The sequence below is a fragment of the Pelophylax lessonae genome, assembly GCF_965119305.1.
Source record: "Pelophylax lessonae genome assembly, chromosome: 4".
In the NCBI taxonomy this organism is placed as follows: Eukaryota; Metazoa; Chordata; class Amphibia; order Anura; family Ranidae; genus Pelophylax; species Pelophylax lessonae.
Window position 1 is genome coordinate 624,940,655 of NC_138771.1, and position 17,256 is coordinate 624,957,910.

The 17,256-nt window shown below is 45.0% G+C and overlaps 1 protein-coding gene across 1 annotated transcript in view; it reads left to right on the top strand.

The window, feature by feature from the left end:
* The window catches only part of STAG3 (STAG3 cohesin complex component), a gene marked incomplete at its 5' end in the record, with an annotated part of 227,684 nt that overhangs the window by 26,583 nt on the left and 183,845 nt on the right, over positions 1-17,256 (top strand). Inside the window, 4 exons of the mRNA XM_082256553.1 lie at positions 1,819-1,895; positions 2,067-2,271; positions 11,304-11,455; positions 16,213-16,286. Of these exons, the coding sequence (XP_082112679.1) occupies positions 1,819-1,895; positions 2,067-2,271; positions 11,304-11,455; positions 16,213-16,286 (508 nt within the window). The remainder of the gene's footprint in view (positions 1-1,818; positions 1,896-2,066; positions 2,272-11,303; positions 11,456-16,212; positions 16,287-17,256) is intronic.

Consider the following 17,256-nt stretch of genomic DNA (forward strand, 5'->3'; position numbering starts at 1 on the left):
CTTGCCACTCTTCCGTAAAGACCAGATTTGTGGAGTTGCAGGACCTGTGCACAGATTCTCCTACCTGAGCTGTGGATCTCTGCAGCTCCTCCAGAGTTACTATTGGCATCCTTGGCTGCCTCTCTGATTAATGCTCTCCTTGCCCGCCTGTCAGTTTAGGTGGACGGCCATGTCTTGGTAGGTTTGCAGTTGTCCCATACTCTTTCCATTTTCCAATGATGGATTGAACAGCGCTCTGTCTGATGTTCAAAGCTTGGGATATTTTTTATAACCTAACCCTGCTTTAAACTTCTCCACAACTTAAAGTGGATGTAAACCCAAACATCCTCAGATGATACACAGAGATTAAGCAAATCTGCCCACATAATTTTTACATGTATATGTGGTGTCTTCAGCTTTCTTTACGGTTTAGAAAATGCACGTCCTGTTAGAGTTTTCTCTTCCTGATTCACCTGTGGGTGTGGATTCTTGCCATACACTGTGAGACAGCTGATTGGGGGAAAGGCACATACCCCTTCTCCACATAGGCAGAAAAAGGAAGAAACATGAAGAGCTGTGCTGTGAATAGACCAGTTGTCTATTTGTTTTTTCTCTGCACCCACCTCGACACAAAATTCAGCCTGGTTTTATCTCAGTTGATAGGGAACTTGTCAGAAGTTATCATGCTGATAGCAGAGGAACGGAGCAGCAGAAAGATGCAGGACTTAGGGCTTTGGAGAGAGATAAGTAAACACTACAGATTGATGTGCCCAGGTCAAATTTAATGGATTGGGTTTACATCCACTTTAATCCCTGACCTGTCTGGTGTGTTCCTTGGCCTTTATGATGCAGTTTGTTCACTAAGGTTCTCTAACATACCTTTGAGGGTTTCACATAACAGCTGTATTTATACTGAGATTAAATTACACACAGGTGGACTCTATTTACTAATAAGGTGACTTCTGAAGGCAATTGGCTCCACTAGATTTTAGGTAGGGGTATCAGAGTAAAGGGGGCTGAATACAAATGCACGCCACATTTTTCACATATTTATTTGTAAAAAACGTTGAAAAACACTCCTCATTTTTCTTCCACTTCATAATTATGTGCAACTTTGTGTTGGTCTCTCACACAAAATCCCAATAAAATGCATTTACGTTTTTGGTTGTAAAGGCCCGTACACACGTACCGATCGTCGGCATACAAACGTCGGTGGACGAAGGATCTGCCGATTGTACGCGTGTTAGTATGGTGCCTCCGACAGATGTCTGCGCACAATCCGCGGACAAAAGTCTTTCTTGCAAACATGAAAATATTTGTATGCCGACACCAGAACGGACGATTGTTCGCCTGTCAGTACACAATTCGGCCGACAGACCGCAGATTTGCAAGACTGGGCATGCTCAGAAAATAGAAAACACAGGGAAAGTTAACCATTACATGACATCACTTCTGCAGTCGGCGGACAAAATTCTTGTGCTGTCCTTGTGCTGTCTTTGCACTTTTCAGCAGACACCGACATCCCGGGGAGAAAAGAGGAACATTTGTAAGCCGACCATCGGTACGTGTGTACGGGGCTTAACATGACAAAATGGGGAAAGTTCAAGGGGTATGAATACTTTGAAGGCACTGTACTTTACTCTACCTGCCACAGCCTAACCAAATACTAAACTCAGTACACATAGGAGCCAGTTACGTTTGATGTAAGAAAGCAGAGTTTGTGAAGGCTGCCCACCAATTCACTGTTGGGGGGGGGGGGGGGCAGTAATAGTTGCTTCTCTTTCTGAAAATAGTCCTTTGCGTTAATACCTGTAGTTACTCTTGTCTGTTTATTGCCAGGTGTGGTGACCCAGGAAATGTTGGATAAAATGGAGAACGCAGACATCATTAGAAAGATGACTGAGGATTTTGGCGAGGTCTGTGGTAAACTAGGAAGGAATTCTACTTTGTTTTTTAAAACCAAAAGGAAAATGTGCAGTGTTGTTTTATTCCTATTGTATTGTATAAGTATGCTAGTAATTTTTTTTTCCTCACTAGTGTTCTCTTTTGAAATATAATATTTAATTGTCATTTTGATCCTACTGTAGGACTCTGCAGACTACCCCCTGTCACTCAGTACACAACCTTGGAAGAAATTTTGTCTCAACTTTGGGGAGTTCCTGGATAAGCTGGTTATCAGTTGTCAGTATAATATCATGTATGATGACGTTCTCATGGACACCCTCGTCTCCCTCCTTACTGGGCTTTCCGATTCACAGGTGCGAGCTTTCCGTCACACAAGCACCTTTGCAGGTGAGAACATTAAATCACACCACGAGTGTTAAAATCGAAAAAAAAGATGACATTTATTCAAGTAAAAAATAGCCATGGCAACAACAATTTTTTTCTTCTTTGCATCTGGTACTTAAGCAGACCATAGACAATTCAAAAACCAAATGAAAATTCTTGGTTGTGCGTTTTCGGTATCATTAGTGTGCCAGCTGCAACATGCGATTTTCCTGCTACAATTGAAAGTGCCTTATCCAACCTGCTGGGCTTTTTTTTTTTTTTTTTTTTTTTTTTTAGAAAAACAAAAAAAAATTATGGCACAAACATGCATTATTTTCGTTTTTTGAACGTCAGAACATTGTTTTCGACTCGTCTATGGCCAGCCTTCGTTAAATTGGAACAGTGTGAAATACAACACCCCTCCTTTTATTTAATGCATACATACCTTTTTTTTGGCTAGTCTGGTGGTGCCACAGACTGCTCTTCTGCAGCAGGGGGGGGGGGGGGGGCGGCTTCCCTTCCTTACTGCTGAATGAGTGCGCCAGGGGGCTTATCCATGACAGCCTTGGCTACAATGAATAAACTACGGTATAAAATGTGAAAATGTTTTCTTCCAACTTCATTGAGGTACTCAACAGAACTCTGTGGTATAAGCCCTGTCCCAAAATTGGATATGCCAAATAGCAGAAGACCATTTCTTCTCTATTTGTGGGCTATACACTGTTGCACGGGAAGTGAGATCTCAGAAGTAGCTAGCAATACTAAGGCTCCATTCACACCGGAGCGTGTCGATTTACTGGTATTTTTCAGGCATTTTAGGCTATTTTAAAGCGTTTTAGAAGTGTATTACAAGCGTTTTACAGCTTCAGGTGTTTTTTTTTTAGCCAATAGAAAGCACTAAGGGGAGGAGAGGGAGAGAAAATTAGGGGTGGAGAGATGCTATTTGAGCATTTTGCAAGGGGTTTTCTGCTCTGTCTGCGTTTCTTTTGAAGTCTATGGGGCCAAAAACGCCTGTGATCTGCCAAAAAGAAGCTCATGTACTTTTCTGAGCTCCAGTCGTTTTGCTTCAGGTGACAGAATGCTCAGATGTGAACAGGGGCCATTAAAATGAATGTTGTTTGGCATTTTTGGACTGTAGAGCTGAGTGTTTTACAAGCTGAAAAACCCTTAGGCTCCATTCACACTAGAGCGACTTGTCAGCCTGACAAGTCGCGGCCCCTTGCGGTCCATTGACCGCTACAGGACCCGTTCTAATAGGAGCGACACAAGTTGCTCCGACTTAGAAAAAGGGTCCTGTACTACTTCGGGGCGACCTCGGGGCGATTTGCATAGACATTCATTATATGAAGTCCGTGCAAGTCGCGCCGAAGTCGCGGTGCACGGGACTTCACAAATCGCCCCCGAAGTAGTACAGAGTCGTGCCGCTGCAGTGTGACTGGGCTGTAAGGTGTGAACAGGGCCTAAGTGAGGTAGAAGTTACAAATGTAACATTGAAAAGCAACAGGCAAATTTCCAAGACCCCAGAGGACGATTGTGTTCCCTAATAAACTCTTCCAAAAAAAAGAGTACAAAATGTTTGTGAGTACAACAATCCTACATTTTTTTTTGTAACATTTGGTTACCAAAATGCTCTGCCCAGGAGAAATCAGAATGAAAATCGGTTATCTGACATATTTAGGGCACTGTGGTTGGATGGCTTGCTTTCAGGAAGAGGAGGTTAAAGGAGACCCTCAGCAATGGAGTGACACCATTTGTGATGGAGTATTGTTTGCAAAAAAAGAGTTGGGAAGTGAATAACGGGTCACTAACACTTTGGGGCATCAACATTTTCTTATGAAGAACTGAAGTCCCTTCTTCTTGGCCACTAATCAACATATCTGCCCTGAAAGTTTGGATCTGATTGGCGGCCATGGGTAATAACGTCTTAAAGAAGAAGTAAACCCTCCTCAGGAAGTTGTACCTATAGGTAAGCCTATGATAAGGCTTACCTATAGGTACTGTAAATATCTCCTAAACATGTACGGTTTAGGAGATATTTACCTTTAATGCAGCCAGTGACGTCACTGGCGCATGCGCTCTGAAGGAACGGCTGATCGTGCCGTTCCTTCAGAGCCCCGTGCCGTGACCGTCGGCTCCCGCGCGCGTGCGCGGGAGTGACGTCACCGCGGCTCCGGCCAATCAGATGGCCGGATGCCACGATCCCGGAAGACGGGCGACTGAACATGTCGCTCGTCATACAGGTAAGAGAGCGGCACGGCGGGGGCTCGTTCTAAGGTAAGTATTTCATAATGAGCTAGTATGCGATGCATACTAGCTCATTATGTCTTTCTCTTGCAGGTTGTAAGAAAAAAAAAAAATTTTTGAACGAGTGTACAACCTCTTTAAAAAGAACATAGGGCTCTTGTATGTCCCTATATCTCTGCTCTTGCAACTTCTTTTTTTTATTAGCAGGCTCTTTAACTCCTTGACACGGACAGTACGCAGATATGCGGCCTCACTGGACTGGACTTTTTTCCGTGGGGGCCACATATTTGCGTATCCATCTTTGTGCTAGGAGCGCGCTCTCAGCACAGACACTGGGGTCTCAATGGGAGTCCGTGTCCCGTACTGGCCATTGGGACCCAGCACACCCGTTCCGGGTCACCTGAGCCTCTGATTGGCTATCACAGTGATCAGTCACTGTGAAGTCTGCCCCTGTGTTTCTCTCTCTGTGAACGGAGAGGAAAAATGCATTGTCTCTTTCTCTTTCTTTGCAGAGAGAGAGAGACAAACAACTGTGTGAAAAAAAAAACAAAAACCCTAGATCAAGGTTTGATCTAGGTCAGTGTCAGGGTTAGTGTTTGGGTCAAGAAAGGATCAAAGGTCATGGTCATTATATTTTAGATTTTTGGACAGGATTTTATCTATTTATTTTTTTTTAAACGTGTGTTTTCGGTAGGATAAAAAAACAAAACAAAATGCGCACTATTGTACAAATAACATACACATATGTAGCATCACTGTGGTCATTGGGAGCAGGGGAATTTATTTTGAGTTGTTCTTTGGTTGTAGGTTTCGTTCATTGACAGACACAGCTCCTGTCATTCTTGATCATTGAGTTATGCTGCCCCCTACAGCAGTAGGACACTAGGCAGAAAAAGCTTCTGGCTACACCCATGGGCAGTCACGGGAGGTATACTCCCTTTCCCTGCTAGAAGTCGCTCAGTTTTTTTCTGCCTAGTCTGGAGTAAGGACCTAGTTCCTTGCCGAGATCTTTGGTCCTGGCAAAATTTTTTAGATAGAAAATGTTTTCCTTCTAGATTTTTCCTGTGAGATCTAGATTTTTCCTGTGAGATCTAGTATCAACTGCCGGACTGGGCGACAGGCTGGATAATCTAGATCCAGTGGTCACCCAAGTCTGGCCAGCAAGAGCACATGCCTCCGCTCCGCACTAGGTCAGCCGCGACATAGCCCCACTGGCCCTGCGAGTTGAACGTCTCGCAAGTAGCTGTCCCCCCTCTACCCCTGGTGGGTTTTGGGGTGGGCGTGGGCCCTTCCTTGGGACAGTTGGACCCCTGGGTTCCCCCTCTTCCCGAAGGCATCCTCCTTGCCAAGTTCCTCATCCTGGGCTGGGGGCAGGGCACTAACTGAAGATGCAGGGGGAGCGCCGTGCCGCCGGCGACTGGACGTTCGACTGGCAGGGGGAGCTGTACCTGGTAGGGACTCCCTGTCCTGCCTGGATCTGTCCTGAGGCCTGGTCTCATGATTGTTGGACCCCTGTAGGCCTCGTGGCGCTGCCATTTTGTTGTAGCCTTGTGTATTCCTATATATGGCGGCCATGGTTTAGATGGTTTTTTCATTGCAAATAGTGGTGGCCATGACAGTGGAGCCCCGTGGACGGCAATTTCGGCAGTGGGAACCCCTTCTTATCCCCTGGTGCTGACTCCTGAATCATTTAGCTTCCTGATCGCCGCACATGTAGTGCAGATTCTCCTGGTGATTGCAGATGCCTGTGTCGGTGGGTGGTGAGTCTGGTGGGGTCCTCTCCCTCTCTGCTAAGGATCGATCTGTGCTTTGCGACCGGGTAGTGCTGCCAGCGCGGTGGGGGTTGTCCCTTAGTGCGTTACACTTTTTGTGGGGTCCCCACCTGATTCCCTCTGAGACTGTGGGGCCCTCTGTGCCCCAACCATCCATCCATCCATGCACGGACCGCGGTCCTGGAGTCCCTTGTGTCCTGGGTGGAGGCGGCTTGCGGGCGTCGGGCTAGCAAAAAGGGCCCCTCTGCCTTCCCCTGCCTCATTTCTCTTGTTAGATCCTGAATCTGATTCGGCCGCCCCGGACGTGGGTCACCCTGCCAGGTCTGTGACCACGTGCTTGGAATCCTCTGATAGTGAGGATGATTCCTCCACATCTGTGACCGCACACGAAAAGGCGCTGGTGGATGCACTGATTGTATCTGTGCGTGAGACCTTGAAGATGGAGGACGCAGCTGAAGCTGCGATGGAGGCTCAGGTACCTTTTGGCACTCACAATCCCTCTAGAGGGTTTCCTTTCCCTGCCTATTTTGACAGAATTGTCGCTAAAGAGTGAGGATGACCAAAATGTCCCCGTTGGGTTCCTAAGCGCTTTACTAGGTGTTACCCCTATGAGGAGTTCCTTCTTAAGAAGTGGACTGTGCTACCGGTGGTGGACCCTCCGGTTTCCAGATGAAACAAGGCAACCATGATTCCAGGGGAAGAGTCCACGCCCTTTAAGGATCCGGCTGACCGGAAGGCAGAGGCTGTGGCCCGCATTATGTACACCTTAGCTGGTTCAGCAGTGAGGCCGGTGTTTACCATTGCTTTAGTGTTGCAAACTCTGACAGAGTGAGCTAAGCTCCTACGCCGTGAATGGTTTAGATTTTATTTCTTGTTTGATGGTTCCCACTACCTCCAGGTACAGGGTGTGGCGATGGGGACATGTTGTGCCCCATCGTACGCCAACCTGTACCTGGGGGAGTGGGAACGCACTCTCCTCTCAAACGAGGACCTTGTCGAGTACACTGGCCAGGTCTCCACCTGGCTAAGGTACATCTACGACGTCTTTATCGTTTGGGAGGGGTCAGAGGCAGCTCTGCTATCATTCGTAGAGTTAATGAACATTAATGATTTAAACCTGAAGTTTACCCTAAGTTATAGCAAAAATACCATCAATTTTCTTGATCTACAGATCGGACGCACTATGGGGGGCTGTCTTTCGAGCACACTCTACAGAAAAAGCACAGCGGGAAATACTCTGCTACACGCAGACAGCTTCCATCCTGTCCCCTTAAAGAATTCGATTCCATTTGGACAGTACCTGCGTTTGCGCAGGAACTGTTCCAGCGACGAGGGAGGGAGGCTGCACTTCTCCAACAGAGGCTGTTAAAAAGAGGATATAGTCGTTCATGTCTCAAAAGAGCATATAATAAAACTCTACTAACAACTAGACAAGAATTACTCTTTGGTTCCAAAAAGCCAATAAATTCTAGCTCTAAAGACAAAAACCCATCGCGCATTATTATACGCTACTCACGCCAGCATGCTGCCATCCGTGACATTATCAATCGACATTGGTCTATTTTGACCGATGATCCTAAAATCCAGAAATTTGTGCCCCCAATACCTGCTATCACATTCAAACGAGCAAGTTCGCTTAAGGACAAGCTCGCATGTAGCGAATTCCATGACCGCAGTAAAAAACACTGTCCTACTACAGGCACTTTCCCTTGTGGACATTGCTCACATTGCCCCTACATAGAGAAGCGCAAATCATTCAAGCTTCCTAACGGAGAAACTTTTACCCCTCAACATTTTGTAAACTGTCAAACAAAGGGGGTAGTTTACATTTTCCAATGTGAATGTGGATCTTTCTATATTAGAAAGACCAAACAGGAATTCTGGAAAAGATTTTCAAAACATGTTTACAGCATGGAAAAATGTAACCTACATCTACCACTGGGCAGACATGCGGCTGTAGCACACCATCGAATAATGCCAAAAGTCACCTTCGCGGCCCTGGAGCGTATCCATGTTCCAGATCGCGGAGGTGACTGGAATAGAATTTTGCTGCAGTGGGAACAGAGATGGATATATAAGTTGAACGCTACTGTAGCCCCTGGCTTAAATGAATCCATTTCATTTGTTCCCTTTTATAAAGGGTTTGGCTTCTGGTAAAACTCAATAAAAGTCCCCTCTAGTCCAACAACATATTTGTCTATTGCTCCATATTTTTTTTTTTTTTGCATTAGATCAGAAGGTTACATCTAATCTTTGAATTGTACTAATATCAATATTATCAATAGTTGAAATTTGTCTTTGTCCTGGCACTAAATGCTTTCCATGGCTCTTTGTTCATATGTATATTTGTAATCTGTTGTTCAATATACCAAATTGTTAGCAATGTGTTTGCATCTTAGTATTTGCAACGCTTTGTTTGTTATCATAAATAATTGCTACATTCCAATATTTATCCAAGCCTCTCCTTACATGGACAGGCTGTTCCTCGAATTGGGCTCCCCCTTCTCATTTCCATGCTATGGCTTGTTAGTGTACAGGTCTCCCAGCATGGGGAGACATTCGGTCATGTGTGACCGTCTCTCTGCTTCCCCTTCTGGCTTTTTGCCACCAGGGGGAGCATCCTCATGCTGGCGCCGTTCCGGATCTCCGTGCCCTCTCTTCCTCCGATGCGCATGCGTGGCCTCCTCCTCCGCTCCTGCGAACTGGATGGAACGGGTTGGCATGGCGACGGCGGACGCCGGCAGGAGGCTTCCGCCTCCTCTTCCGGAACGCCGAAGGAGCCACCCGATCCACGAGGCGGATCCCGCCGGCCATTAGGAGCACACACCTGATGGAATATGGGCACCTTTACACAGGTATTTAAGCCACCATTAGAGTGAGGGCACAAGGATCCTCCTCTCTGCAAATTGCAGTACTGACCTGACATGGGTAAGTGTGGAGTGCTGGGCTCTATGCTCGTTTCCCCTGCTACAGTTCTCCTCTTTCTATTTCCCATTTCGTTCACTCCTTGGTTGCTGTCCTCTCCCCTATGTTTCCTGCATGTTCCCTGTTCTCTGCTCTGCGTCCCTCTTTTTCAATGTGGTTCTATGCGGTTGGGCTCTCAATGCCTATACCTCTCTCTGCTAGCATGTATCTTGACTCCTATCCTTATATGTGCGATTGGATCTGTTTTTTCTAGTATGTGTTCTTGACTCTTATCTACATGTGCGTTTGGACTCCTATTTCTCAGTCTCTGTTCTTTTCATGTTTTGGTTCTGTTCCACATTCTTTCAGTGGGTCCTTTGCCGCCCCCTATCTCCTTCCCAGTCACTCTCTTTTCCTTCCCCCTTTTCCCTACTTTTCCCCCCTATTCTACCAACTCCACCCACTGCCCTGTCCGTATCGCTACCACAGCCTCATAAATTAATATGCCTTTTTGCTTGGATAGCTTTATCATGATACACATCTCTTACCAGGTGTTTTATGCCCCTTTTTTTGGCGATCGTCTGTTGGTGACTCCCTGCAGACCTCTACGCCTACTTTGTCCTGCATGGTGGTAGAGGGTATGCCCTTTAACTCTCGAGGATGTTCTAACTATCCAATTTGCTCCTTGGCTTCCAGCCCTTGATTGCTACAATGGTAAAATTTATTACACAATCGTGTAAAAAGTGTTGCTGTCCTATGATGTGAACATATTGATAATGCTGATATGTTTTTTCTAGATAGCACAGTCCCCTTGAAGAAGACCGCCATTAGGTCGAAACGCGTCGGGGCTAATGCCCCTCCACCACTAAGTGTTTGGGGTGTTGCACTGTATTTACCTTGTGACTATCATTATGCAATTCAATTAACATGTATCAACAATCAGGAGCTCATAACATACTTCCCGTTTAAGGGTTGTTTTTAACATGTATATTTATTTCATTTTTTGTCACTTTTTCCACCTTTTTTGTTTAATAAAGAAAACTTTTTATAAATCTTTTTTGAAATCTTCATTCCAAGATTTGGTTAAATTTGCTTCCTAAAAACCCGTTGGGGGTTGATACCTCCGGTATCTCTTGTTCCAGCTCCTACGCCGTGACCTGGAGAGTGAACAACTCCCTCCTGCCTTTGCTGAGCTGGCAGACCAGCTGGTTCAGGGGCTGCAGTTTATCTGTGATGCCTGTTTGGATACGGCTCCCCTGATGACTCGCCTCTCTGTTTTGGGGGTGGTCTTTCGGCGTGTCTTTTGGCTCAAATGCTGGTCTGGGGACCAGACTTCTAAAAAAGGCCCTGACTGATCTTCCTTTTCAAGGAAGTCTGTTTGGAGCTGCCCTGGATGACATCATTAAAGGTCTCGCAGGGGGGGGGGAAGAGTACCTTTCTCCTGCAGGCTACTAAGGGCAAAGAACCTCATCATAGACGCAGACCTTCCTTCTCGGTTCATAAGAAGTTTTTTCGACTGACAAGGGCTTGAATGTTTTTCGGCTTGACAGATGACCCTGGTTTGGCAAGCCGAGAGCGGGTTTCTCCAGGCCTGCAGACAAGGCTCCTTCTGCATGAAGGTGTGCCCTCATTGGGGAGGACATCTTCGCTGGTTTCTGGACCCGTGGACCTCCCTGGTGCAAGACAGGTGGGGCCACAAAGTCATTCGGTCCAGTTTCGCTCTTGTCCGCCAGCAAGGTTTTTTCTTTCCAGCCTGTGCTTGTCCACAGACTGGTTGCAGGGTCTGTTTGGACCCGTACAAGACCTGTTCTTGAAGGGGTGATCGTCCCGGTTCCGACTTAGTAACATCTGTTTAACCCTTAGGCATGCAGAGGTTAAAGTTGGAAGGCCTGTTAGCCTTAGTGCCTACTCTAATAAGGGTCTAAGCTGCCAGTTGGCATTTAAGTATATCTGATAGGAAGAGGTGTATTTCCTAAACTAATGTATGAGTTAATAATTCAGTAGTGGCTCACTGGGTCATTATTGACACCAACCAAAGTCCTAAAACTCAATTTTCAATGTACTCGAAAACAAACCTAATAATTCTCACTGTGGTTAGGAGATTAAATGAGAAATGTGTATTTTTTATATCTGTAGCCATGAAAATAATGACCAGTATGGTGAAAGTAGCGAAGGAATTGACTCATCATATTGACACAAGCAAGCGTCAGCTGGATGTGGAGAGGGCAAAAAGCCCAGAAATTAGGGCACCAGAAAAGCTGGAGAATCTGCGTGAGAAGATACAAGAGGTAATGGAGAAAAATATTGTTTAAATGGTTCACAATGTGCACACCAATTTCAGAATCAGTATCAAGTTGCACAGCCAGCAAGTCCCAGATTAGCTTAGTGTCCTGAGGAGGAGGGACATTTTTATTTATTTATTTTATTTATTTCAGGTTCTTATATAGCGCTGTCAATTTACGCAGCACTTTACATATACATTGTACATTCACATCAGTCCCTGCCCTCAAGGAGCTTACAATCTAAGGTCCCTAACTCACATTCATACATACACAGTAGGGCCAATTTTTATACAGGATCCAATTGACCTACCAGCATGTCTTTGGAGTGTGGGAGGAAACCGGAGTACCTGGAGGAAACCCACGCAGGCACAGGGAGAACATGCAAACTCCAGGCAGGTAGTGTCGTGATTGGGATTCAACCAGCGACCCTCTTGCTGCTAGGTGAAAGTGCTAATCGCTACACCACTGTGCCGCCCATCCTCTCAACTTAATGCTGATTCAGGATGATTGAAGATTCAATGCATAACTCTGGTAAGAAATGTCCCCTCTTTCCCTCATCAGTGATCACTGTGTATAACAATAACTTTCTCTAAATACGTTAACTGCTTGGGGGCTGGCCGCATGCAAATATGCCGCCTCTTGGCACCTGGGCTTTAGCGCTTATAGGCCGCATATTTGCTTAAATTGTGGTCAATAGCGCTGTGCCAAGAGCGTGCGCCCTGTGCGCTTCTGGCACAGTGACCAGCGTCTAACTGAAAGCTCCCGATCGCTGCATGCGATTGGGAGTTTTCAGATTACGTGACAGCCAATCACAGCGGTCACATGATCCTAAGCCACGCCCAACCTCCCAGTCTCTTAAACCTTAAAAGAGCTGGAAGGTGCCAGTGTATAGAGGTTAAAAAGTCATGGTCACGTGACTGCTGTAGTCCCTTCCTTCCATTTTTCTTAGCAGTAGGGAACAGTGATGACCAACTTCTTCACAAAAAGTGATGAACACAGGGAAAATGTCCTATGATGTGTTGCGTCTTCAGTAGTGAGGGATATGGGGAAAGTATGTGGCTCGGAAGTAGTGAGGGGCTGAAAAATTGTATGCTTAATTATTTGCGGACCGTATAACTTGCATATATGACGGCAGAGTTCCTGTGCTGGATCACGTTCCCAGTACGTAATCTGCACGCTCGGGAAGGACGCGCAAACCAGCCCGGCTGTGTTGTGATTCTTTATAGCACATGCTGATCACGGGGTCCCGGCCAATAATTAACTTGAATTGTCGGGACACAGTGATCGGCACTGAACACAGCTCTGTCATTGTAAACAATACAGAGCTGTGTTGACGAACAGGGGATCTTGTTTTTTTATTTCCTGCTAAGCAGGAGATTGAAACAAGATCCTTAGTAAAAGCAGCACACATTACACATAGTTGGGCACACAGGTAATCCCTTAAAGCGGTAGTATCCCGCTTTTTGACACTTTTACCTACAGGTAAGCCTATAATAAGGCTTACCTGTAGGCACAAATAATATCTCCTAAACCGGCATGGTTTAAGAGATATTTACAGTGCATGCAGCCGATCTCGCGAGCGGCGCATGCGCTCTGAAGGTCCGGGGGGGACCTTCAATTAATTTGCCGGGAGCTTGCCGGAAAATCACTCCCGCGCTCATCGCAACGAAGCCCCGACACGGACCCCCGGACATCGCTGCGGGCGCTGCCATGATCCCTCGCCGTCTCTTCCGGGTTCGGCGGCTCCGGCGCGGTGATTGGCTGGAAGAGACGGCTCCGGCGCGATGATTGGCCGGAGCCGCCGAACCCGGAAGAGACGGCGAGGGATCATGGCAGCGCCCGCAGCGATGTCCGGGGGTCCGTGTCGGGGCTTCGTTCTAAGGTAAGTTACACATAATGGGCTAGTATGCGATGCATACTAGCCCATTATGCCTTTGTCTTGCAGATTTTTTTTTTTCCTAGGGTTTACAACCGCTTTAATTGCCCTCTTCCTTCCTACCCAGTGTCATTATTACAATGACAGTGAATTATATAATCACTGATCACTGTATTAATGTCACCGGTGATGTCAGTGGCATTTAGTTCCCCCCAGCATCAGGGGTTTATTTACTAAAGTTAGAGAGGGCAAAATTAGTCACAATTTTGCAGAGAAACCAATCAACTTCCAGGTTTTATTGCTAAAGCTTAATTAAACAAGATTTCTCTGCTGAATTGTGTCTAATGCTGGCCATATACTAGCCGAAAGATCGTCATTTGGTCAGATCATTCGTTTTTCGTCTAGTTAATGAGCACTTTTCGTTTTTAACTTTTCAGAGCCGAAAAATCGAAGGAACAGTTTTTTGAAAATCCGCCGACTGAACGATAAACAAACGATAAATTGAAAGGTTAATCGTCTGCTCTCACGGCCGATTTTTCGTTTTTCAAAAATGGGCTTGCCCGATATTTCGGCTAGTGTATGGCCAGCATAACTAGCATAAGCTATAACTTTCACTACACACTTATTGGCATTTTGTTTACCAAAGATATGTAGCAGAATACATTTTGGCCAAAATTTTATATGCTGTTTTTTTTTTTTTCAAAATTGTCAATCTTTTTTGTTCGCAAAACATAATAAACCCAGTGGTAATCAAATATCACCAAAAGAAAGGTCTATTTATGTGAAAAAAATTAAATGCATTTAGTTTGGGTACAGCATTGCATGACCGCGCAATCTGCGTTTAAAGTAATGCAGTGCCAAATAGCAGAAAATGACCTGGTCAGGAGAGGGGTAAAGCCTTCTGGAGGGCAAATGGATAATGCCTCTTATCACACCCAAACACATCACAGAACAAGCTACAGTACTTGGCAGGTAGCAAGTTGATGAACGGAAACATGCATTTTTGTTTTTTAAGCTACATGGCGAGCATAGAACAGACAGAAAATGGCTGTGCGACGCTGGCTGTTTGTTGCAGAGCCAGAAGTTGAATTCTAAACAAAGCCAGTTTTGGATTTTTAAATGAAGATTAACCCCTTCCCACCAACGGAATGCAAATATTTAGCTTTAGCTAGAGGCATCACCCCAGTATTGTTTAGCGCTGACGGTCGGCTTTCTTGTAATGATAACCGATGCAGCTGAGCAGTCGCTCAATTGTCATTACAAGGATCGGGAGGGAACCACCATGACCACCCCTCCCACGGCTCGCCCCGGTCTCCCATCCCACTGCATGTCCGCCGGCTGGCCAAAGACCCAAACAAAGCCGAATTTGCCTCTGATCAGGTCTCTGATGTAAAAACCCAGAAGTGATATCATGATATCACTTCCAGGTATTGTCATGACATATCATGACATCACTTCCAGGTATTGTCATGACATGTCATGACATCACTCCCAAGGCCCCAGATTAAAAAAAAAAAAAAATGACAGCTTTCAAATGCTGTCTTGAATGCTTTTAAGTGCAAAGGAGGGATTTGGGGTTTTTTAGACCCCAGATCCCTCCATAAAGAGCACCTGTCACTGCCTATTACTATGACAAGGGATGTTTACATTCCTTGTTACAACAATAAAAGTGAGCAAAAAAAGCGCCCCGTCCCACTGTGCTCACGCACAGAAGCGAATGCATACATATTTTGCGATTGCATTTGTAAACGGTGTTTAAACCACAAGTGAGGTATCACCACGATCGTTAGAGCGAGAGCAATAATTCTAGCACAAGATCTTTTCTGTAACTCTAAACAGGTAACCTTTCAATTTTCTTAAAGTATCGCCTATAGAGATTTTTAAGTACCAAAGTTTGACTCCATTCCACGAGTGTGCGCAATTTTAAAGCATGACATGTTAGGTATCTATTTACTCGCCGTAACATCGTCTTTCACATTATACAAAACAATTGGGCTAACTTTACTGTATTGTTTTTTTTTTTTTTTTATTCATGAAAGTGTATTCCTTCCCAAAAAATTGCATTTGAAAAACTGCAGCACAAATACCGTGTGACATAAACTATTGCAATGATCGCCATTTTATTCTCTAGGCCAGGGATGGCGAATCTAGTTTTGGGACTACATTTCCCATGAAGCTCACCTACACTGCTGAGTGCATGAGCATCATGGGAAATGTAGTTCCAAAACATCTGGGATGCCAAGGTTCGCCATCACTGCTCTTGAGTCTCTGCTAAAAAAAATATATATAATGTTTGGGGGCTAAGAAATTTTCTAGCAAAAAAAAATACTGATTTTTAACTTGTAAGCAACAAGTGTCAGAAAAAGGCTTAGGCCTCTTTCACACTTATGCGACGCGATTTTGCGGCGCGATTTTGAAAGCAGTGGCTATGGCTAAGGCTCAAAACACAATCAATTCGGGGCAAAGTAGTGCAGGAACTACTTTGAAGTCGGTGCGACTTCAAAACGCACTGATATGAATGGGGCTCATTGAAAATAATGGAAAACGACTTGTCATGTGATTTTTGCGGTCCAAAATCGCTGGACAAGTCGCACTAGTGTGAAAAGGGCCTTAGGCTTCAAGTGGTTAAATCCATTATAAATATAGAGGACAGCTTTGATGCCCACATGGGGTATAGAAGTTAAATATTTATGTTGAAATCAGAGTTTTAATGCTGGCTTGAATGTGATTTTGTTACTTTGGGCAATGCTTATGATTCTTATTTCAAACATGTTTCTGGATCAGAGTTATGACTAATTCTTCAAAGAAAGCTAAGAGCAGTTCTTCAGAGATTTACAGCGCCATGTGTTAAAGGGTGACGTATTTCATTCGTGTCTGCTCTTTTCAGCTTGGCTCAAACTTGGAAGATGTCGGTAATATGATGAATTCTTTATTCAAAGGCGTGTTTGTGCACCGTTATCGGTGAGTCATTTTGCTTATCTCATATTTCTTGATGCAAACTCTATTAGCTTGGTGACCCCCATCTTTGAAATGTACTGTGGAAAGGCGAATAACTGTAACATTTCAGTGCTACTGAGCTGCTGTTTAACCTCTTGCCGACCGCCCACCCTTGTATTACTGCGGCAGGGCGGCTCGGCTACGCAAAATCACGTAGTACTACGTGATTCCGTGCACGAGTTCTCAGCGGCGACCGGAGCCACGCTTCCGCTGTGTTTGGACACAGCGGGATGCGGGCCGCGGGAGGAGTGGCGGCGATTGCCGCTGGCCTCCCGCGATCGTCAGAGAAACTGACAGAAGACCCGCCTGCTTGTGTAAACATATCTCTCTGTGCCTGTCACAGAACCATTCCCCCACACAGTAAGCATATTTAGGTACACATTAACCCTTTTCGATCACCCCCAGTGTTAACCCCTTCCCTGCCAGTGTCATTTATACAGTAACAGCGCATAATATTTAGCACTGATTACTGTATTAATGTCACTGGTCCCCAAAAAGTGTCAAATATGTCAGTTAGGGGCCAGATCTGTCTGCCGCAAAGTCGCAGTCCCGCTAAAAATCACTGATTGCCGTCATTACTATTAAAAACAAAAACAAAAAAAATTCCAAAAAACTATCCCTTAGTTTGTAAACACTATAACTTTTGCGCAAACCAATAAAATACGCTTTTTGGGATTTTTTTATTTACCAAAAATATGTAGTAGAATACAAATTGGCCTAAACTGATAAAAAAATTAGTTTTTTACATTTTTTTTATTGGGAATGTTTCATAGCCGAAAGTAAAAAATATGGCGTTTTTCTTCAAAATTGGCTCTCTTTTTTTTGTTGTTTTATAGCGCAAAATCTAAAAACCGCAGATGTGATCAAATACCACCAAAAGAAAGCTCTAATTGTGGGGAAAAAAGGACATCAATTGTATTTGGGTGCAGCGTCG